The 24,989-nt window shown below is 36.4% G+C and overlaps 1 protein-coding gene across 1 annotated transcript in view; it reads left to right on the plus strand.

The window, feature by feature from the left end:
- The window catches only part of LOC145660546 (uncharacterized), a 61,156-nt gene extending 42,788 nt beyond the window's left edge, over positions 1-18,368 (plus strand). Inside the window, exons 5-8 of the mRNA XM_081725740.1 lie at positions 25-202; positions 4,486-4,670; positions 9,169-9,324; positions 18,030-18,368. Of these exons, the coding sequence (XP_081581866.1) occupies positions 25-202; positions 4,486-4,670; positions 9,169-9,324; positions 18,030-18,302 (792 nt within the window). The 3' untranslated portion in view covers positions 18,303-18,368. The remainder of the gene's footprint in view (positions 1-24; positions 203-4,485; positions 4,671-9,168; positions 9,325-18,029) is intronic.
- The last annotated feature ends 6,621 nt before the right edge of the window (positions 18,369-24,989 follow it).

Below are 24,989 nucleotides of genomic sequence, written 5' to 3' on the forward strand. Positions count from 1 at the left end.
TTATCCATAGATTATTCCTTGTAGCCTTCGACGCTGATGTTGGTTCCGCCTTTGTTACAATTTGCTTCTACAAGCTCTGATGTAACGGTAGAGGATTTACGGAGTGTAAGAGTCACAGTTACGGGAGGAGCACCAGCAACAACGCCAGTAATTCAAGAGTACCTGAAGAAAATCACACATCCTGATGCGATATTTGAAGAAGGTTAGTCGTTTTGATCTATACATGACATATGAACGCTATCAAAATAGTTGGTATTAAATATGTAATATATCTTGTGGAAAAATTCCACTCAATTTCGGGAAATATTCTTCATATTAAACGAAATAAAATGTTCTAATAAACATAGGTCAAGTAACACCATCTTCAGCTGGCAAAGATGTAAAAATCAGTTTCTAAAGCATCCTATCTTAAAAACTGTAGAAACTAGCTCAAGTACTTTTTGGAATCACACAGAACTAGTGCAAATTCTACCTAAACAACCTGATGGTTTGCAAAGCGTTTCGTATATAGGTCTACACAAAGTTTAGAAAAAGTAAGTTGTGTAAGATCAGGAAATGTTCCAATACCTTGCTTTCTTATACTCTCTACCTAGGTAAAATGCTTCCTGTGGGTACAGTTGAAAAGTGTTATTTACAGGTGATTCCCCTACGATAGTTTAGCCTTTGTTTGCAAAATAAGTCATGGCAGCAAAGTAGCAATTCCAGAAACATTAATCATTAACTTCCTAAGAGACTGCAGCGCTTCTGCTCTCTTTGATAGCGAAGAACATATGTAAATACAACCATTATTTACTCACTGATCAGGGGTGTAAACAATGGCTCTGCAGACCTCCTAATGAGGGGATTCCTAAATCATAAAAAATTAATTCAGTTGAATAAGTTTTTTTATAAAGTATTTAATAGAAGATACCAATACCTCCTCAAGTAACATAGTAAATATTATTAACATTGCTGACATAACACATGGGCTGAAAAGTCCCGGGCCTAACAAAGAAAACAGCGTTTTTTTGGTTCAAAATTAGCTTTATTCATCAACGTAATCTCCATGAAGAGCAACGCAATCAGTCCAGCGCCGCTCTAACATTTCAATACCACTTTTGTAGAACGATTTATCTTTTGCCTCAAAATAGGCCTCAGTTGCAGCGATAACCTCTTCATTATCTTCATTCGTGCGAAATTTCTTACCGGCGAGCATTTTTTCAGGTCTGCGAACAGCCAGTAGTCGCTGGGAGCCAAATCTGGCGAATACGGTGGATGTGGGAGCAATTCGAAGTTCAATTCATGTAGTTTTGCCATTGTTTTGATTGACTTGTGACACGGTGCGTTGTCTTGATGATACAAAAGTTTTTTCTTTGCCATATGCGGTCGTTTCTTTGCAATTTCGGCCTTCAAACGCTCCAATAACGCTATATAATAGTCACTGTTAATGGTATGTCCTTTCTCAAGATAGTCGATGAATATTACACCACGCACATCCCAAAATACCGAGGCCATAACCTTGCCAGCCGATTGTTGTGCTTTCGGGCGCTTTGGACGAGGTTCACCAGTTGCTGTCCACTCAGATGCCGATCGTTTTGATTCCGGAGTGAAGTGATGGATCCATGTTTCATCCATTGTCACATATCGACGCAAAAATTCCGGTTTGTTACGTTTAAACATGGCCAAACACTGCTCAGAAGCATCAACACGTTCTTGTTTTTGGTCAACAGTGAGCAAACGCGGCACCCACTTTGAACAGAGCTTTCTCATAGTCAAATGCTCATGCAATATAAAGCCAACACGTTCTTTTGATATCTTTACGATGTCAGCTAACTCACGCACCTTCACTTTTCGATCATTCAAAACAAGTTTGTGGATTTTTTTTTATGTTTTCTGATGTTACTGCCTCATTTGGACGTCCACTGCGTTCTGCATCATCGGTGTCTCTACGACCACGTTTGAAGTCAGCAAACCAACGTTTTATTGTTGTTTCTGATGGAGCGGAGTCCCCATAACACTTTTCAAGCCATTGCTTCGCTTGAACGGTATTTTTTCCCATCAAGAAGCAGTGTAAAATTAAAACACGAAATTGTTTTTGATCCATTGTTTTGAAACTAACACAAGTAGGGTCACTCTAAGCACAATAACTCACAGACGAATGAATAGAATATCATGAAATTCTCACAGCTGTCTTGTGAAGGTTAGTATTCACTGAAAACAAGGTGACTGCAATACAACTAGCGCCATCTATGTGTTAGGCCCGGGACTTTTCAGCCCATGTGTTAGATTAGATTCTCTACATAAATTCTTTTTAAAAGAGTTTAGTAATTTATAGAAGTATTACTAGAAATTATGCAAAAGTATGCATAGCAACACTGTTTGAAAGGTACTCACCGTTGTAAACTGTGCCATTAGCACAAATGAACGTTAGCTCAGAATAATATCTGCTAAACGAGAATGTTTGAGTGGTGCTTACAAAAGAAAAAAAAAAAAAAGCTAACGAAGAAAAGTCGGAAAAGAACAGTAAAAATTGATTCCATTTTCAAGAAAACCATTGCCCTTTCTTCTTTGGAAAATCAAGGTGTCAATCAAAATGTAAAGTTCGAGGATGGTATTTCTACATCGAAACCATCATTTCCTGTATTTGAGTTGTCCAGTTCTAAACCAACTCTTGTCTATTTATAGCAAATCCAGAAACCCAAGTAAAACTAACAAGGAACGGACATGAACCTGTCATCCGGACAGAATCAAATCTAGTTCATTCAATAAGCATAACAAAGATATGTCCATGCACAAAATATTAGGTGCCATGGACAACGGGGTAAGTCCCTAGGGCCCATTAACCCTGTTATTATAAGGAAAATCGTATAGATTCCTTATAGATTCGTAGTGAAATAGTTATTGCATCAATACTATTGATTGGAAAATCGTGGTTTATAATTCATTTTCTTCAGTATGAAACAAGCTTTGCAGAGGTGCTATGTATTGACGCCCATAACGTACTTGAACATGGAAAATTGGGAGAATGTCGGGAAAATTCCCTCCAGAAATCCCTCCCATCAACTTTGAACCCCTCTGGAGTGGAGCCGAGTAAAAGCACACAATCTAAATGTATCAAGCAAAATACTATAGGGGATAAGAAATGTGTGTATCATGTTTTGTTTCGATATACAGAATATATATGAGGGAAAAGCTTGTATACCAATACACACTTCCCCCTCATACCTATATAGCCTATACAGGGAGACCCTTTATCTTCTTACGCCATTGTAACTTTTAAACTAATAAATAAAAACGCTGAAATTTTCCTCACCCTGATACAAAGATACGAAAAACGTAGTTAGAGATCGCAAAATTGCTTTAAATGACGTAGTTGTGAGAAATTGTTTAGAGAATGCTGTTTGATCTACATCTATAATATTACAGAAATAGTTTTTGTTAAAGTACTCGAAACTACATAATTGTAAGCAGTGTTGCAAACTTGACCAATTTACATCATATGTCCGGAAAGGATTGAATTATCAAATTGGTGTAAACTGGAATATGATCTTTACGTTTATTGTAAATGATCAATGTGATTGAATGTGATACAAGAAAATATCACTTAGAAACTAGTATGTGCACTATTCAAAAATACGTTTTAGAATCCTAAGGTATTCACACAACAATTTTTATACAGGCAGTTTTGCTACAGGTATATTATTTGAAGTACTCATCAACTACCTCCATAAAAATTGTTGAGAAAGTGCGGCAGAATTCTGAAACATTGGTATTTGGATAGGGCACGTACTAGTTCCTTAATAAAGTCTTGACCCGTCTACTGTAGGACTCATAGCATTGGAGGTATGGACCTTTAAAGTTTTTTTCATGTTTTCGGCAGCCTATAACTCCGAAAGGAAGCATTTATGGACTCAGTTGGTCTATACTTTTCGTCTTATCTTGATGTCAGGAATCACCTCCCAAACGTTGTCGTGTTGTTTCGAAACACCATATATATATATATATATATATATATATATATATATATATATATATATATATATATATATATATATAGGGTGTTTCGAAACAACATCGACAACGTTTGGGAGGTGATATATATCAAGAATCAGCAAATCAATGGTAGAGTGGCTGGCTCAATGGTAGAGTGCTTACGTCTGATATGTGGGGTATATGGTTCGATCTCCAGCCCACTAAGTTTATGATGGATAACGTCGTGTCTGTGAGTTTTCTCAGGGCACTCCCGTTTCCTCAAACTTTCCCATTCCACCGATTCTTCCATCATCATTCGCTTGCCTTAATCGTCGTCTCCCATAGCCTAAAGAACATAATCATGGGAGGTTAAACTAAAATATTTCATTTCATTTCATTATCAAACACGATTTTCATCTGCTAATGTCTTGAGCGCGACACCGCGCTGATGTAGAAAACTCCTCCACTCGTAGCTACAACCCTATGTTGTCTAATAGCTGCTACAAATAGTTGATTTTTTTTTTCATTTCCTAGGATATGGGTTGACGGAAACGTCACCAACAGTATCAACTCACGGTCGTAGTTCCCTTAAAAATTTCAAATATGGATCTGTTGGACGGTTACTTCCTCTTACAGAAGCTAAAATCATAAACAATGAAACAGGGCAACTTATTACTGCTCCATATCAACAAGGAGAGCTCTGCTTTAGAGGCCCACAGGTAAAAAGTTTGCTATATTCTTATTCATGTCTACATGTTAGAATTATAATGAACTTTAATATGATCAGTAGTTTTTAGTGAAAATACGAGGGCAGTGAAAAAGTTTCCAGAATGTTGTTCTAGTGTTTGCATTTGAGATGCAATCACAGTGAATCTTGTATTGTACAGTCCTTAAGTTGCCTAGTTATGAATGTGACAAGTGTGAACAGATCATAACAGTCAGTTTACGAGTAGTATAGCTAAACGAGGGAGTAGATGGTAATAAATTGGTGCAATGCCACGGTTCAAACAATCCACAAACGTCAAGTTCCTGTGCTAAATTGGCTAAATCTACTTCAGATACACACTTTGATAACCTTAAAATTAGTTTACGTTGTCAGTGCTTTATGGAAAACAGTACTAATACTCGTATTCGACATCGTAGAAGACATCGAAACCAATGCGACGGCTGAACTTCGTAAGATACCAAAAAAGGACTTTCGTCGGTGTTGGAAGAAGCGCTGGAGGAAATGTATATGTTCTGAATGTATATGCTTTGAAGGCGATTAAGTAAATATGTACTTATATTGTAGTAATAAAGAGCCATAATAAAATTCCGGGAACTTTTCGATTGACCCTCGTATAATCTAGTAATTTCCTCACACCTGGTAATTTTATCTTTTAAAAATAAGTACGTCTACACGACTCAAAAATCATTCTCATGATTTTAAAGGCTTTTTGTAAGAACATCGCAGTTGTTGGTGCACTCCCCACGAAGCAATTTTCATTTGTTCGTTCATGTTATCTTGCACAGAGGCAATTTTTCATCTCGTTCTCCTGAAAAGTTGACAAGGGGTCAGTATGACCAACAAGCAAAAAAGACGAGGATGTGGTGCATGATGTATGCAAGGCGCCAGGTAAACAAGCATGGGGGATCACTGTTCAAGTGTATTGAGGGTTTTAAGCGTACGGACACTGTCAAATTTACATCCCCGTAAACCCTTCAGGGAGGAGTAAGGCTAGTGGGCCCGAAAATGATCCGTGATTACTGAAATAATGCATTAATGGAAGGAATCTATATCATTATTCTTGCGGGAGGACCCAGGTTTTAAAAAAATAATAAAATTACAACAGTGGGTTAAGTTCCTTGAGTCAGTAAATATGTGCAATATTTCAGATGCCCTTTACCTTCTGTTTCTTCTGCATAATCCATTGGGGTGGTTAAACTTTGAAAATATCTCTGTGCTAAATAAGATATAGAGATTACGTCACATCACTGTATCAAAAATGCTTCTCGACAACTCTTGGGCCGGTTTTGCAACACAATCAGTGGTGCTATTCAGCCGGTTCGCACCGGTTGATAAAATATTTCGAGTTCGCAGACTAGTTTGTTATCCCCAGACATAACATTAAATTTTATCCAATTATAAATTTTACTTTAACTATCTTCGATTTTAGAAATTCTTACAGCTACAGGTTAAATATATGATAGGTCAGAACAAGGTAAAGCGTTTATTTCTTAATTTCAAATGTTCACATATCAAGAATCACATGCGTGTAATGGTGAAGGTTATTTATATTTGAAACGCATATTTATCATTATCAACAATTGTTGATCCATTGTTGGAATAAGGTCTTTGCATCCCTTCCATCTATCTACAACCATCTATCTTGGATAATTCGTTTCCAAGATATTTGTAATGCTAGCTAATTTTATCACACCACCTTGTATTAGGATGCTGTGTAGGTCCCTACTTGTCACTTGTGGTATCCAATAAAAAATTTGTTTTTGTGTATCTTGCATGTTACTGTATACCTATTCATCTACTCTTTCTTTCTCTCTTTCTCTCTCTCTCTCTCTCTCTCTCTCTCTCTATATATATATATATATATATATATATATATATATATATATATATATATAGATAGATAGATAGATAGATATAGATAGATAGATAGATAGATAGATAGATAGATAGATAGAGAGAGAGAGAGAGAGAGAGAGAGAGAGAGAGAGAACGAACCGGTTGATAAAGAATTAGAATAATACCACCGTACACTCACATAGAGATTACTAGAACAAATCTATCCTCTTTCGTGAAGATACGCAAGTACTTTTGGGTAATTAATAGGACAGTTCGATATATATATATTCTCTTTTTTACCTTCACTTTAAACTTACACTTACCTTGTTTTATCCTATCCTGTTTACATAATTATTTCTTTTGCCACGAAGTAGCATATTTTTGTCTGCTTTTGTAATTTTCATGATATTTTTTTTATTTATTTTCTATTAATTAATGTTTTATTTCTTTTTAGTGTATTTGCTTAGTCATCATCTTACAAACAGATTTCCTGCTGCTAAATTGTTTGTTGTAACACACATATTTTTTTAACAATAAACTAAAAGAGTTACTTCCAGTGTTCAACTAAATGTAAATACCTTCATCATTTGTATTTATGTGTAAGCCTTTATTACCTACTTCTACCTCTTTTAAAAAGAACGTTAAAAATAGGGAAATACATTTTTTGATCACATTTTCGCGGTTCTTAAAGCCATAAATGCTTAGGTTCTGAAACATTTTAGGTAATAATATACAAAGCGCGGGACACAATCAATGGCGAGTGGTCTAAGGGAATGAAACGAATGCTTTGATGCAAACGTTGCCATGTGGTGGGGAAGTGTGGCTAAGTACACGTACTACAGTGCGAGATTGAGAACGTGTCACATACATCTCATTCTCTTCTTTAACAAGGTAGACAAGACATGGCAACACCGCAGCCCTATCATTTTCTAGTACTGTGTAAAGGAAACTCGGAGCCTACTTCAAAAGCCATAAACGCTGTCCTAAGCATAGTGTGTATTTCAATAGCTGAAAGATACGTAATCTTAAAAAAAAAAAAAATGGAGATCCCCATCCTTTCTTATGGTGCCCAAATGAATGCCTAATAATTTCAACATACTATTCCTTCACAGAAATGTCTCTTAAAGAGCAACACATTTCGTCCTTCATTCGATTAAAAAAGAAGAAACCGGACTTGCTATACGTCCCGGTTTGACCGGGACAGTGCCGGTTTTGAGGGGTAGTCCCGGTGTCCGGCCGGTTTCGTATATAGTCCCGGTCAGAGAGAGAAATTTAGTTTCTAGTTGCAAAGTTGTTTAACAACTTCTAGCTCTTCTTCCATAGAGAAGTTTAATGGGAAAGTCAACAGTCAGAGGACCAATGCACTGCGAAATGAACTTTGGAATGACTTGCATTGAATTCTTTGATAAAAAATAAAGAACAATGGGTATATGTGTTTTTTTGAGAAAGGTTCATTCAAGTGAAAAGTATAAGCCTGAATAAGGTGTAGTAGTTCTTCCTTTCACTCTCGTTTTGCGGATGTTAAACTAGTTAGTTGTTAAATTTTATCTTGCTAATTTTTATATGTAAATTAAATTTCAGCAGAAACAAGTCTTGAGGGAAACTGAACTGCTTAAGAAATTAGAACACCAAATTTGACTAGTGTACAGCAAATTTTGAGCTGAAATACCTCATACTGGTTTCTGCATTATTATTATTATTATTATTATTATTATTATTATTATTATTATTATTATTATTATTATTATTATTATTATTATTATTATTATTATTATTATTCAGGGTGTCTATAGGTCACGAATGTCACGAAAAGTCACGAAATAAGAAAATAGTCATGAAAGTCACGAAATTTAGCTTTTGGGTCACGATTTTTTTTAACTGTTCAGATGTAAGTACAGGTTAAAAAATGTTATTCTATAAAACGTCAAAGTTCAACACGAAAAATGTATATGATCAGCTTTAGACGCTACCAAATCGCAAGCAAAGTACGTTTCTATCGCATGGATGAAAATTCGACCTAATTCGCACCCAAATTCGCTCTTGAAAATAGGAAATGTTATGATTTGGTAAAGAAAAGGTCACGAAAAAGTCACGAAATGTCATTTTGGGATTTTAATAGACACCCTGTTCTTCTTATTATTATTATCTGCCGCTACAAATCAAAATACTGTCGTACATACTAATATGTATGCAATGTAAATTTGTTTGAATTCTAAGTAGTGCAGAAGAATAAATCTTATATTAGAATTTGTGTAAACATGCACTATGAATTTTCAATGTGTATGTGTTTTGTTAATTGAAAATTTCTTTGATAATTTTTGATAAAAAATATTAACATTAACAATGTCCCGGTTTGGAGTTTCAGAAATCTGGCAAGTCTAGCTATACGCATATCATAACGTGTTGACCGAAATCTTTCGATTGGGGTCAAAGTTAGCATGATGGTATAACTTGACCTGTTATATAAGTATGTTGAATATCATGGTATGCAGGCTTCTGGTTTCGAAATTATGAATAATCAAAGTACCATTCTGTAGAACAATTCATTGGGCAAAATAAAAACATAACAAATACAATTTAAATAGCAATTAAAAATCATTCTTGAAAAAAAAAATAAATGAAGAACCATTCTTCACGTCTTTCACTTGTTTCAGGTTATGAAAGGTTATAAAAACAATGAAAAGGCTACCAAACAAACTATTGATGACGAGGGATTCTTGCATTCAGGAGACGTTGGCTATTACGATGAAGACGAATTTTTCTATATTGTAGGAAGAAATAAAGAACTTATTAAAGTGAAAGGGAACCAGGTTTGTACATATTTTCTCTCTAGTAGCCAGCTAAAAATAAATAGATAAATAAATACATGTTTATTTCTTGTTTATTTAATTAAGCTCAATCTGGTTTTAAGGTTATTTATATAAGAATACCAAGATACCAGTGATGTAGAGGGGGTTTCCCCTTCCCGTTAGTGATGTGATACCGAAAATGGATTCTGCTTACATTTAATGTGTTTAATTTTTGATCACTGATATACAGACGTCTACGTTATTTTTCTTAAAAAAATATTACATTTATCCCACTGAAACAAGAATGTTCAGAAAACTTATATATCATAAGCTCTATCTTTAACCCTACATAAAATTTCAGCAAATTATTAATATAATGTATTTTTGACTTCTACGAGCTTTTCTCCTTACGCTATATAGAAAAAAATTCCAATCTCTGGCTGCGAATAGAGATCATTATATAAAAAAAATAAATCCCTAAAGATATTACTAAATTCTTGGTTGGACGCTTGTTAGCTCACTCGACTTCGTTTCTGTGCTCATTGGTTCTATTCCCGGAGAGAATACTAATGTTTTCCGGTGCTGACCCAGCATCGTGAGGCAATTGTAGAACCACTTAAATTGAAAAATAACAAATTTCAATCCAAAAAGCAAGAAATAATAGCACCTGAAAGCCAATGTACTAACTACGCATCATCCAGTTGAACGTACTTCTGGCTCAAGGTCCGTCGACCCTACTGTTCCGGAACAGTAGGGTCGACGGACCTTGCTTCTGGCTGACCATAGACTTTCATCGACTGTGACGCCAAAGAATATTTATTAGTATTTTTTTTTTCATCTGTAAGCTAATTTCATCAGTATTTCAATGCCGTGCAACTAAAGAAAACTGAAAAGAACGGTATTTCCTTATTATCTGTCTCTCCTGCAATTCACCTCAGCTCTGCGAGCTGAAATGAAGTATTAAAATTTCCACAGCAAGGAACTATGAACGACCAATGGACTATTCAAGCGGTTCGCACCGGTTCGCTAGAACCGGTTGTTAAAATATTTCGAGTTCGCAGAACCGTTCGTTATATCCAGATATACTCCCCCCCCCACACACACACGCATGACGTAGTCAAGAGTGAAAGAAAGAAGGCAAGCAAATTTGTGAAAATACCTATGACTTTTCCCGCTCGTTTGCATTGTTGTGAAAACAAGCAACTTTGAATTGTTTTAATTCAATGGGCAGTCAGAAATTGAATGAGCTGATGGAAATTTGAAAATTAGTTCCGGCATACTGAGATCTGTGAATGTAATGAATGTGATAGGTGTCTAATACATATTACGTATGCTATCAACTTGTTTTTGAATGACTCTATTGTCTTCATTAGTTCTGGAGATAGAGTGTTTTCTTTTCATCAATATCTCTATCTATTGCTCGTCATGACTCATACTATCATTCCTCAAAATATAGCACTTTCATGGTGGGACACCTTATCTAGTTTGCAGAACCGGTTAAAAAATTAGAATAGTACCACTATGGACGGCTCTATCCTACAATATGGATCAAATTTCAGCTATATTGATACACACATTCATCAAAATTAAATTTTATAATATATAATTTAAATAATCACTCCTTACTTATATATAAAAGATTGTGTGTGTGTGTGTGTAATCAGATTTTCGTATAGAAAGGAGTCACCTAAAACCACCAAGTTTTATACATGGATAGAACTTTACCAGACCTAGCCCTTTTAGGATTTCCACTTTTTCAGGTAAATATACTTTTAGTCAAAGAGGAACTGCTTCCTTACTATTTATCGATCGTGGTTCCTGGTTCATACCTCGTTTCTTTTTTCTTCCAGAATAGAGCATCCTTTCCAATGGTATCACTCGCTTGTCGGTACTATACACCAGAAACGGGAAAATCGAAGAAAAACGGGAGTTCTTTCGATTTAAAAAAAAAAAATTGCGCCCCTCTGGCACGGGCCTGGGTTCACGTAGGAATCTGATTTTTAAAAAAAATACGTAGTTATGTACACAATGCGTGGGCAAAATTTCAATCTTGTATCTTGAATACTAATGGCCGATATATTTTTTTTTTGTCTCAAGGTGACGCATTTATATATGTATATACAGACATATACAGGGTGGCCCAGAAGTAGGTATACAGTTCCATACTCATCAACTCATTGCATTTTATATCATTTCTTATTGTTATCCATCAGGTAAACTTAGTTTGTTTATTGTTTGTTCTTAATGTCTTTGTACTTATAGATATCTTAAGCTCGGAACAGCCGAAGCAAATAAACCTATAAGCTAGAATGTTACACTTGATAAATGCAGGGGTCAGTGGCGTATTTACGATTTTGTTTCGGGGAGGGCTTTGCTAACTTTCGGGGGAACTTTGCCTGAAAATGTGAAAATTCTACAAAATATTCATATACTTTACTATAGTAAGTAAGATTTCGGGGGGGCTTAAGGCCGGAAGCCCCCCTAAATACGCCACTGGCAGGGGTGTATACTATAACACGCAGTCTTTATTATTTTTATTAATAAACTAGCAGCGTTCACCCCGCTTCGCTGCGGTCACCCCGGAACGCAATAAACTTTGTTACTTAGATAATTTTTACTTTTTCGCTTTCAAGTGATATGATAAAAACCATAGAAGATTGCAGTAAATGTTAACATTATATCGCCTGTCATTTATGTTAACCCGCCCCGCTTCGCTGCGGTCACCCCGGAACGCAATAAACTTTGTTACTTAGATAATTTTTACTTTTTCGCTTTCAAGTGATTGCAGTAAATGTTAACATTATAGCGCCTGTCATTTATGTTAACCCGCCGAGTGACACGGTCATGCGGGTTGCATATAAATACGTTTATTTTTACCTATGATGAATAACTAACAAAGGATTTGTACGTTATGGACACTTGAATGGTCAATTATCTCAAGACACTGGTAATTAAAAATTAAAGTGATATGATAAAAACCATCTAGGGTCCAAATCCTAATAACCCCCCAAAAATAAAAGAAATTGGTTCAGCCGTATTAGCGTGATGAGGGAACAAAGGATTTTGTACGTTCTCTTTTATATATAAGATTTTATATAGTAATATATTTAGACTTTTCCATTAATTTGCATATCAAAACGGAAATGGTTTTCTTTATTTTCATATATTATTTATATTATTAATTAACTTAGAATCATATTAATTTTTATTTCATAAGTATTGGTAATATTCAAGTTTATATCGAGGATGTAACAACAGATATTGGATTTCGTATATTGGAAGATAGACTCTAGTGAGTTAGAGATTTTTTTTAGTCAGGCTTGTAGAAGACAACTACGCTCTAAAGGTCAGTCACCTATGCTTGGTCAGCCTTGCCATTGTGAGTTGAAACTAAAAATTACTGTTTTATTTATGTTAAGCAGCTATAAGAATACTATATAGAACTGAAAAACTATAAAACACCCTGAGTTGTAACACTACCGAAAAGGCGATAGAAAGACGGATATTTGTCTATTGTCAAAATTTAACACATAGATATAAAAACAGAAGGACAAAGACGTGTGAAAACCAAGGGATAACCACCGATTGCACAAGAATTCTAGCTGGCGTAGCGAATCTATCAAAACAGGCTGTGAATTCGTTCCAGGTTTACCAGATGAAGCAGTTTGTAATATCAAATAATAATAATAATAATAATTAAAATATATAAGAATTATTGTGTTTAAGAGTCAATTATGTCTTGGAAAGCTACGCGTACCCTTATTGTTTGTTTACCTTTTCCGTCCTTCCGTATATCGTTCAGCTGCGAGAAAAAAAAAAAGTACTGTCTGGTATTGGAATGGATGGAGTTTTGGCTTTCTGCTGGGGACAGACGGAGACTGGCAATCCTTATATCCTTACCCTAATAAAGTTAATAGAGGATGACAACTCCATACTACATATATATATGGTAGCAAAGATATGTATTCTATATACTTGTAGGTAAAGTAGATGTATGTTTAATTTCATTCTATAATTAATAATTTGTAAAACTGTCACCCGGAAGCATAAAACTCCGAAGTGTTATGGTTGTCAGCGACATTTTTCTTTCCGCTAGAGGGCACCAGTGACTAGACAAATATAAGAAAAGAAAATGTCAGATGGTGAAAAACACATTAAACGACCTATTTTAAATGCTAAATTTTAAGGTTATATCAGAAGGGGACTATAACATATTTAGAAACTAATGAAAGGCCAAAGCATGCAGATTTTAGTGCTCGATTTGAAACGAAGTGACAATCTATAAGAAGTGGATTCTTTGAGTATAAAGTCAATGTAAATAAAAATAGGCATACTTCCTCCCAAAGTTCCGTTAGCAGGTAGATACACAATAGAAAAGGTTATCTCTATTGAAAAGCTAGTAGCATTGATGCGAGACACGACTCTTGTGCGTCTTATCCCTTTTACAAAACCGAAAATCTGGAGAAGAACAAGGCAGTTGGCGGTTAGATTGAGACTGTGCAGATGCTGCTCGTGTGACAATAGTTGTTTCAGCATGAACACTATATATTCACCAGAGTTAGTTGTAATTGAAGATAGGTGAATATATCTATATTCAAGTTGAGTTTAACGAAACACGAGAAGTTACACTATTAATGTTAAAAATAAGTTGGATGAGCTATTTCAATGGTCAGGACAATTTTAATTCAGACCATATGGATGTTGAGATACAAACTGACACTATTGTCAACAAAATAAAGCATCTAGCGTCTGCAGCAACAAGCAACTAAAAATATATATAAGTGCAATTAAAAGAAAGTTTCAAGTGGTTAAAAAGTAGTGGCATTAAAGTTATAATCAGACACCAAGGACTTAATCTACGTCTGAATGCTACGGAAACCGTTCTAAAAGAAAATTGTCACCAAGAAAGAAGAGACACTAAAATTGGGACTAACGCTGTGAAGTAAGTAATGGACATACCTACCTGGGAATTAAAGATGAACTGTGCAGTGGATATAAATATATGTTACTATGAACTAGTGATAAAAAATCATAAAATAATTCTTTCGGTTCAACTGTGTGCATACAGTATATCGATATAAATTAAGTGCTTTGGTTTAAGTGAATAAGTGTTGTGTTAAAAATAAAAGTGTTTCTTAAACCACATGGAGTTATCACCTTCCCCAACAGAATTTCGGCTGGTATGGTAAGTACCAGAATAATTTGTTGGTTTCTTGCAGGCTTGTTGGATTCCATGTTCTTCAATATCAGATGTTCGAATCTAGTAAGCTAATCACACACCTATTCTTTGATAAACTAAGGTGGCAGATAATTCATGCGTAAGTCCACATATTAAAGAAAGTCCGAAAGGGGCTACAGGACTTTAAATAAGGAACTCACACTTACAGCAATGGCAGTATAGAAATTATATAAAGATTTGTTTTGCCTCTACCGACTTTTACGTAAATTTCATTAATTCCTATTATTTTATTTGGCATATCATTAAATTTTCTTTAAATTTGGGTGATGCAACATTCCTGTAGGTAAAGGGGTAGTAAGAGAGAGATTTACATATGATTTCAATACAGAGATTTCTCTCTTCTTCCCCTGCACTCCACAATACCTACCTTTAAGCCACCCTGTATATAGGCCTATATATAAATATTTTTTTTTAAAATTTACTACGTCATTACTATTCGACCTAGAGTTATGATTCAAAAGCCATTTTTTTCAGTATAATGCTCCATTTCTAACGGTACCACTCACATGTCCGTATCATACACCTGAACCAGTAAATTCGAAAAAAAAAAACAGGATTTTTTCAGAAAAAATCATCCCCTCGGAATAGTTGCGCCCCTCGGGCCCGGGTTCACGAACGGATCTTTAAAAAAATTGAAAAATATTCAAAGGTGCACACAATCCGTATGCAAAATTTCAATCTGATATCTTGAAAACTAAGAAAGTGAATAATTTTTGAAATTTGCCTTAAGAAAAGGAAAAAAGTCATGCCTTTCTGGCCCCACTTGGCGCTACCAAGTTGACCATTTGGTTCCAAAACGCATCTGGGGTGTTCTTTGGTCCATGCTTGACTTGATCAATAAAAAATCCTGGCTTAAATACCTGTTATAGAACCTAAATAAGTGGTCAAAGACAACACTACGCAATGGTAGCAAAAGTTACCTAAAATCCTAAAAGGGCTAGTTGCATACATATTCGTTTTCTTTTTAATAGATTTTCGACTCGATGGGAGATTGGGGGAGGGGTTACACGTTGTGGGGGTTCAAAAATTTTGAGTATCTCAGAGAAGCCCTTCAAGTTAGACAATCCAAACTATTTTACTATGTTCCGAGTTGCATACTATTCATTCCCTGATAAGAACGAACATTTTAACTAATATTTAACAAAATTTATATAACATGCAAGTGCATTTTGGAAAAGCAAAGGACATTTAACAAGATCTGAAGAAGACTTCGATTAAACCATATACATTTTAATTAAGATTCCAGTTGATTTCAAAGAAAAGAGAAAAGACAGTTCCGCATATAGGTCAATGGGTTAGAAACAGCGCTGATTTTCAACGATATTGGTAGATCATTCACTGTTATCAGAAACAACCGAGGATTGTAATCCTAAGGAACACATAAGAGTTTCTTAACATGTTATGCGCATACTACTCGTGGTACGTAGGACTTATGACAGTATTGCTATAGTAGTATAGTAGTAGTTTTTCTGTCGGACTCGCCCAGAGATCGGTTATAATTTTGACCAGCTCCCTGATATCTATCGGTTGGCATATGTCTCATCTTCAGAAAACTTATTTTCTGTGGAACACTAATAATGTTGTAGAATTTATTAACATCTTCGGACGGACACTGGAAATCAACATGTTACAGCTTAGTTTCAAAATCTTATCTGCCACAGAATTAACGAAATTTAAAAATTTAGGATAGTTCTAATCCACCTTTAATAAGCAGATCTTATTGAGTCATGCTTTGCTGTGGTTAGAAGCTTACATAGCATCTTCCACGCTCAGCGCTAATCTGTTATTTGAAGAGGATTTTGAGTAAATGAGTAACAGTAACACACGAAGATGACTGACCATGTTTCTGCCAACGCAAGAGTAGAGTTTCAGCCAAACAAAAAAAAAAAAAAAAAAAAAAAAATGTACTTCGAGTCTTTGCCAATATTGCGGAGAATCTAATTAATATTGTGAGAATACATTGTATTTTTGTTTTGTTTTGTTTTATTTCGTGTTATAAATGGAAATGAGCTCTTCCACATTCTGCTAATATTTGGTTGATACGATCGTTAAGGTCTGACCGACGAGTGTTACTCAAAATAGTCTCCGAACGCAGATACACACTATACCATCATCCAATTGACTAGTAGATTCCATAACAAAAGAAATCTGAAGTCTTGCGATGCAAAGAAGTTGTCAACCGAACGTTGCAAAGCCATGTAATCAGGAAAGTCCTACCCTGTAAAGAAATGATCAAAATGCCGGAAGAGGTAGTAGTTGTGGAAGAGATGTTAGGAAAGTACAGTGGGTGAAGAACTAAGGGAGAACCTCAATTCCCGTAGAACCTATACTATCCTTTGGACGATATCTTAGCTTGCATTTTCGTGGAACATGAGGACAGTATTGTATTTTTGTTGGCCATTGACGAATGCTCAAGAAGAAGTTTACGGTACATTTCATGGAGTTCAGCACTATAGTGATCCGTAGTGATGGTTTCGCCTCGATGGAATAACACAAGGTGGATTACCCTACCATACACCAAATCACCAGCAACACTTTCTGTAGGTAGGCGAGTGCTTTCGCTTGAATTCAATGGAATTGATTTTGAGTTTAGCGTTCCTTTTAGCAGCAAGACTATATGAGATGTGGGCATATAGCTTAACATGGGTTCCGAACCACATGAACTCCCGCCGGGAATCGAATCCGGGTCATCCACATCATAGGTGTATTCGCTAACCACTTAGCAACGAGGGATCTCAGGGTGTTTTCGAAAACTGTTCTAGATGTTGATCACGATCCAATCACTGTCTTGAGCGTTTTGTCATAGCAAATCCATTTTTCATCATAAGTGATAATTCTATTCAGGAATCCTTCTCGGCTATTCCATATATTCAGAGAACTGCATACCTATAGACGGCGATTGCTATAATATATGTGCAACTCGTCTCATATTAAAAGAACACAAGAGTTCAATGTTCTTAAAAAGCTCATCAAAACATTTTGTTGGTTGGCAATTTCAATGTTGTGACACTGGCACGAAATTTCAGAAACCAACGGCGTACAGTACGTTTTTCACCACTCCAGGCCCAAATGCACTGACTGTGTTTTACGCGGCTAAATGTCCAGAATGTTCAAATTTGAGCTCATAAGGGAAAATCACTCGTCATTGTGTGTTCTCTATGGGTCGCTCTTATACGATCCTCTTCAACAACACACTACTTCCTGACAAACTGGGTGTCCAATTCTGTTTTCTGGACATGTACGAAATTTGTGACATCCTGTGTGTGATCTCGGTCTACACATTGGTTGAGTTATTGATGGTGGCTTCTCACAAGACATCATTATTCCACCAACCTAATGTAATTAGTGGTAAAGATGTATATATTAGAAAAGATGATTATATTGCTAATGTTTAAGTGTTCTCTAGTATCGACCTGCTCTTCAAATAATGTAGATATGAAATAATGTACATGGATTTTTATTAAATTACATGCTTTCTTTGCTTCAGGTGTCTCCAACAGAACTGGAGATTCTGATTCGTGAAATCAAAGGAGTTGATGATGTGGCAGTCGTGGGAATTCCCAATCAACGAACAGGGGAAGTGCCCAAGGCATTTGTTACTCGTGCCAAAGGCAGTGCACTCACGGAAAAGGACATCAGTGATTACGTAGCTCCACGCGTGGCACACTTCAAACGACTGGAAGGTGGTGTACAATTTGTAGAAGCCATACCTAAATCAGCTTCAGGAAAAATATTGCGTCATGAATTAAAAAAGATGTGATATTGAAGTATACTTTTTTGTAGGTGTATCAGTCAATTTTGAAAATAAAAGAGTATTTTATATTTATTATTGTGTGTTTTACTATTTAATTTATAATTTTAGTTTTACATTTTAAAACAGTACAACATGTGTACGTAAAGATGACGAAGCAAATCTTTACATGAGCTATAGGAAACCATTATATTTATATGCGCACACAACAATGTTCGAGGGAAACATTGGAGGGTCCTGCTTTTAACAACATGTTTCCAAAGGAAACAATCCATTTAAAAATACATAAGCAGAAAACCATTGGAGGGGACCTGAGCAATACAGGGACTATAGGAACCAAAACTATGGTCCCTACATAGGGACACTCATCAGGTGCCGTGGTCCTGCGTGGACACAACAACCATCAACGGTCATTCACCTCTCACATCAGTTATTCAACCTTTCCAGGAAAAAAAAAACATTATAAATCATGATATACTTTACACATGTACTACTTACTCAGACCGGTGTAACGGTCAACCACTTAACAATACATGATTTATCTAACTTGTTTCACATACCAATCAAAGTTCAATGTTGGCCACATTAAATTATAACTCCCTAAAACAGATACTTAATCGTGTCTCCACAATATACTTTTTTTCCTCTTCGTAACAGATCTGATAGTTCGTCTTGACCTGTTACTTTCAACTTCTTCTTACACTTTTTCAGCCAAAGGATTTCAAGCCCATTTTCTATCACGCTTATGCTTCGTTTACACGCTTGTGTTTCGTTTTATTCACATCAACGATCTTTAGATCCGGTCTATAATTAATACGTAATCTGTTGATTTCTCTCACTGCACTTTCCAAAGCTTTTATTTCACTCGTATCAAAATTTATTAGGTGCAGTCCGCTAAGGGACCTCACATGTGACAGTGTTACATAGGATAGTCCACACGTAAATACACTCGTTTCTATGTCTAAGACAACGCTATTCAAGCTCAGATCCTGACTCTTATGAACAGTAATGTCATGAGCAATTGAGATTGGAAATTGAGTCGAAGTAGGTATGCCTTATTAATTAACTGAAACTTAGCCTTTGTCCACTCCAAATCGTGTACTAAACCATGAGCAAATCTGATGCGAACTGACTCTACTCTTTCCTTATTATAAACATCCCAACCAACAGATTCAACTGCACCAATTGCGCCATTCACTAATCCCAGCATAAAGTCAATATTACGTCGAAGCATCACTTTCACGCATACCTTTATCACAATCGTATGTTCAAGACCGACTGTCACCGACCAGTCCTCTATTGCCTTTTCCAATGTTGCTTCTACTTTCTTTTGCAAATACCTGGTCGCCAAGTGAACTTTGTGGTGGACAAATACCGTGTGCGTGGGTTTTCTCGGGGTTCTCCCGTTTCCTCCCACTTTCTTCATTCCACCATTTCATTCATCACTCATCATCACCGTCTCCTTTAGCCTAACCGGCATAACTGTGGAACGTAAAAATCAAAGATTTCATTTCATTTTTTTTTTTTTTTTTTTTTTTTTTTGCAAATACCTGGGACATTCAATAGAGCCCTGAGCAAGGAACTTGATTTTTGGAGACGGTATATTTTCTAACATAGCCTGGTTAAGTATGCTACACATGTTTCTAGTTGGAAGCAGGTAAACAGTTTCAGGAGGAAGACTTGTAAACAGTTCCGTAATTTCTCGCAACCTACCGCCCATGCTTCTACTCCTGAAGGAGATCTTTCGAGAGTTTAGCAATTTTACATCGCATTCTTCCAGTGCGCCTACACGAATCCTTTTCAGAGCATCTGTAAATTCTGGATCGTTTTGTTGGCGCGAGTTTATCGTAAGTTCATCATATGTGAACAACTTCCTCCAAAGATTGATTACCTCCGATGTAGTTTCCAACCTATTGTCTTGAAAGCGTTTCATATGCAGGATGCCCATGCACGGGCGGCAACTGAAGCAGATCACCAAATAATATAATATGCTTCCTTCCAAACCAACCATCATGTTCGTCAGCAGTGCCAAAAATTTCTGCCATTCGCATATGAATGTAGACGAGTGTAACGTTAGAAACCATAGAAATCTCGCCAATGGCAAAAAGAACTGTATTCTGTATTTCCACGCGCACTGTCTTTAAAACATCATCGGACAAGAACCTAAATTTCGCGGCACTACCGTGTTCAACAGGTAATTGAAACAGCCGATATGTTGTGACCCCATTAACGTTAAAGGCAGAAATTCCAGTTGGAGCGCTCAGTGCTATATTTTTGCCAAGTTTTTGTATAACTAAGCTCTTATGGTATTAATAAGAAAGCTTTTACCAGTTCCTCCTGTCCCACTTACAAAGTGTCTAATGAGATTTCCTCCTCTTTCACTTTGCAAATTTCGTCCATAACGTAGTGAAAAACTCGTCTCTGATCTGCATTAAGCTGCTCTGCATCGTCTCTGCTGATTAGGCTGAAAATCCACCAGATTATTAGGTCCGTAATCTTCAATCTCATCACCAGCATCAATCTCAGCAATCTTTGTTTCTATTAATTCAAACACATGTTCAACTCTCTCGCGTAGATCATTTTGTAGTTCTTCGTATTTCAAGCTCTCCCTTAAGGTGTCTTTGCAAGCATGGAAAGCTTCGGTGTATGTGCTGAAATCACTCAAAAGATCATCCAGCTTTCGCCATGGCTTGAACATTAGCAACAAGGAGTGGAAATACAGCTCCGGATTTTGATCGGGGTTGTATTTGTAATGGTTGATTAAATACGGACGTTTTCGTTTTCTCAACCACTTGTTTTTACCAACCTCTTAAACACTATCTTCATGTACTTTTGCAGGCTTTGATATAACTACATCGAATAGCCTAGCAAAATCATACAAGCACATGACTTCGAATTCTTTCGGCCTATTCGGATAATAATCGTCAATCCAGAACTAACAGTCGATTCGGACGGGTGTTTAGATATTTCGGAACGGGACTTCACTTTTCGCTTTTTGGTCATGCTAACATCTAACCACCGAATGGCTGTATTTGAATCTGTTCCGTAAAGCAGAATACCAAGGAGAGTGTCACTTGCTTCAAGGGCACCACAGTCCCTTATGAATCAATGCCCGTAATACTATGTTGTGTAGTCTACTGCAAAGCGATTTCGTAGAATTAATTTGTTCGAAAGTATTCATTACATGACCTTTCTCGCTCTTCGTTGTGTACTTCGTCACATAGTAGTGCAAGATTACGGATATTTCTCCAACAAACTTCGAATCCATATTCCCGTTCCAAGCGGATTGTAATTGTTTATGAAAGCCTCATCTTTGCTTCTCGGAATTGCATATAGTCTACTGTTAATGGTCGGTGTCTTCCGACCAGCTATAGATTCTGTTACACTTCTAAGCACAGACTGATCACTTTCAGTCCTCGGGAAACCAAAACGACAAACCTTTTTGAAACCACTCTTCGTCTTCTTATTTCGCATGCAATAATTATTATGCCGATGCCTCTGGAAGTTTTTGACGCGCGGGAACAAAGTTGGGTTCAGATTCTTATCGAGCACTTCCCAGGTTACATATTTCAAAATAAACTCGCTTACTTCTTTCTCTGATGAAGTACTTATAATGGGTGCATCCTTTACCCATAACATCAGATGAAAGTGTTGCAGCCCACGTGACTGGTATTCTCGTCTCAAGAAATAATGTTCAATTTTTCCCAAAGGCGCAGGATCAGACAAAAGGAAATCTAACATGACCTTGAATTTATGATCTATAAATCGAGATGTGGAAACTGGATCAGTAGCCACTAACTCAGCAATCGATTTTATCGCCATCTTCGGACCATTTACACTCTTAATATAGTGGCTTAGGTCCTCCCAAAGCCATTCACTAGGACTAATAGTCAAAAACCAGGTAGCCGGACCACAATACTGTGTCATACACTGAACGTCATTTCGAGGGCGGGTCCAATATTGCTCAGTGTTACACAATCGAGAGAAAATTGCCGTCAACTCCCCATCTAGTTCTTCTTTAGAAAGCATATCCAGATACTGTGCGGCAGTCAACTTCACCTTGGTATTCAAGGTGTTAAGCTTATAAAATATCCCAGCAGTAAGTTGTTGAAGATTCGCGTCATTCAACAAATAAAAAAAGATATTGCTGGTTCAGACGGAATTGCGAGTGCTTCGACTTCAGCCTCGCCTTGATAAATTCCGAACTAGTTAACTTTATTTTCCGCATATGAAATTGTCAAAACTTTTCCTCCGGGTAAAGATCAGGAAAGCACTTCACGTCTAAAAGCTTATCGCGGGAATCCAAGGAATCGGCCTTTACCTTCAACATTTGATAAAGAGCAGTTCCCTTAATGTTTTTTTCTTCTCGTGAATAGGATATATTGTATATTGCGCATAGTAATCTTCAACGTCTCCATCCAGCGTTATGTGAGTTGCAAGAGCCGCACCTTCCCTGTCCTCTCGTATGTCATCTGCGATCTCCGGTACATCGTACTCTACTTAATCTAAGTTTTCTAACAAATGAGCAGGACATTGCGGTAAAACAATGGAGTGGTGATTGCAACCTTTCAGATACTGTAGAACTCTATAAATCTTATCCACCTAAACAAGCGACTCCCAGAAGATTTTGCTTTTAGTCGGAGCACCACGAACTATTACGAATAACTCTGTTATTATTTATGGGCTCTTCTGGTTTAAAAATTTTCGCAAGTGTGCATTCCAGGGGCAAGGGCAAGTGAAAAGTTCTGCCTTTAACCTTTTCCACCAATTGCCTGTTCGGAATGTTTTTGTTTGCAACTGGTTTCATGTTTACAACACCTTGAAAAGCTTTGGCTCTTTGAATTAGAATGTGCATTTCATCTGGAAGATCGCTTAGAAATAATCCATTTAAAATGTATGCATGAGGCTAAGCATTTTTGTGAAAAAGGCTAAGACAGTAGTTGCAAATGAAACTACTTCGCAAAATTTGTTTCTCGTCTAGATAATCTGTAAGTTTTTTTTTTTTTCACTCTGCAAATGTTAGTGGTTTTCTCATATTTTCTAGACAAATTACATCGCTACGAAAGCAAAGCTTCTGACAAGATATGCAATCGTGTATAGGCATATCTAAGGATTTCTTTGTCAGGGCCTTAAACGCTGTTTCAAATTTTCTAAATCATCCTCCCTAATACACTGCCTTCCATTAATTTCCAGCACAAATTTTCCGCATTGAGTCTTTTTACAAATCTCTCTTAAAGTCTGAGCATCGGCATTCTCCATAGCGAAGTCAATTCTGTGCAAATATTTGACGCATTCAATCAACAAATACAGTTTTCTTACCAGCGTGCGCACTTTAGGGAAATGTGGCATGATTTGTGTGAATAAACACATATCCCTGCTAAAATTCCACATTACTAACCTCGTGGGATTGCTAATACATAGCAACGTCAGGATACACCCCAGTGTCTTTAGCTGCTCAAAGGTAAAGTCACATATTAAACGCGCAGTTCGACTTAGAAATGCATTTTTTACAAATTATTTCTATTTGTAGAGTTTAAAATTCTAAAAGGAATGGTGTTTGTTTGATCGCGATACGTTCAGTCGTTAGCGAGTAACAGAGGAAAAAATATTTTGTGATGACGTCATGCGTGGGCAAGCTGCGAGAGCAGGCTTCCATATACACAGTGCCAAGCATTTCGTTTGTGAGTGATGTTGTGGCACGTTTTAAAGTGCAATTTCTGTTTCCAGAACTTATTGCATCAAATTAGAAATATCATCTGCATGTAGAAAATAATATCTGTTGGTCGGCTACACACTTTTTTTTACAATATTATAAAACGTAGTTCTTCCTACAAAGCATACGTTCGGCGGTTTACAAGAGGAACTCAAATTTTCGAAACCAATACCATTTAAATAAATGGCGGAAGAGATTGCTACAACACTTCAGTACCTTTTCTTTAATCATGGTGCCGATTCCCAAACATAAGTATGTTCATTTTCATGTCTTGTTACAATTTTTAATGATGACCCTTTAATTTTGTGCTTCAAGGTATGTACAGGAGCAAGGCATATGCATATGCGGCAAAAATAAAATAACATCTTTAAAGTTTGAAAGAATACGAAAAATACTTTACCAGTTAAATTTTATTCGCATCGCTCTCTGCGGAACAACTTTCGTCACCCATTTCATCATTGCCACTAGATGCAGAAAAATTAAACGATGAATCAATATCCTGAGAAACACTGTCATCGTTACTGATTCCTTCTACAAGCCGGTATATTTCACTCCTCAATTCACATTGTATACCAGTTGTATTTACATTTATTTCTGAAACAGTACCTTCAGAATCATGAGTGACACCGTCGTTATTAACCTCTAATGCCGTCTTGTCTACAACCGTCAATTGCGTCTTGTACAATTTTTTACTTGGTAACTGCACATACATCGGTGCTTGTTCAATAGCTCGGATTCTAAACCTTTCAATAAAATACTTGGAACAGCACTCTTTCTCAATTTGCGGGTAAGTGATTCTCCTGGAATTAGCTTTTCTTTCAGTAAGCACGATTGCTCGAAGTCGGACACTTCAAGATTTTTATTTGGAACAAAATTTTTCCTATTGATTTTCTTGAGCCATAATTTATATCGATCTGGTGAATTTTCAGAAATTAAAAAAGGGATATTTTATGTTCTTCAGCTTTAACCGAAAACACAGCACG

This window comes from Thermobia domestica, chromosome 9 (assembly GCF_964235325.1).
Source record: "Thermobia domestica chromosome 9, izTheDome1.hap1.1, whole genome shotgun sequence".
Classification (NCBI taxonomy): Eukaryota; Metazoa; Arthropoda; class Insecta; order Zygentoma; family Lepismatidae; genus Thermobia; species Thermobia domestica.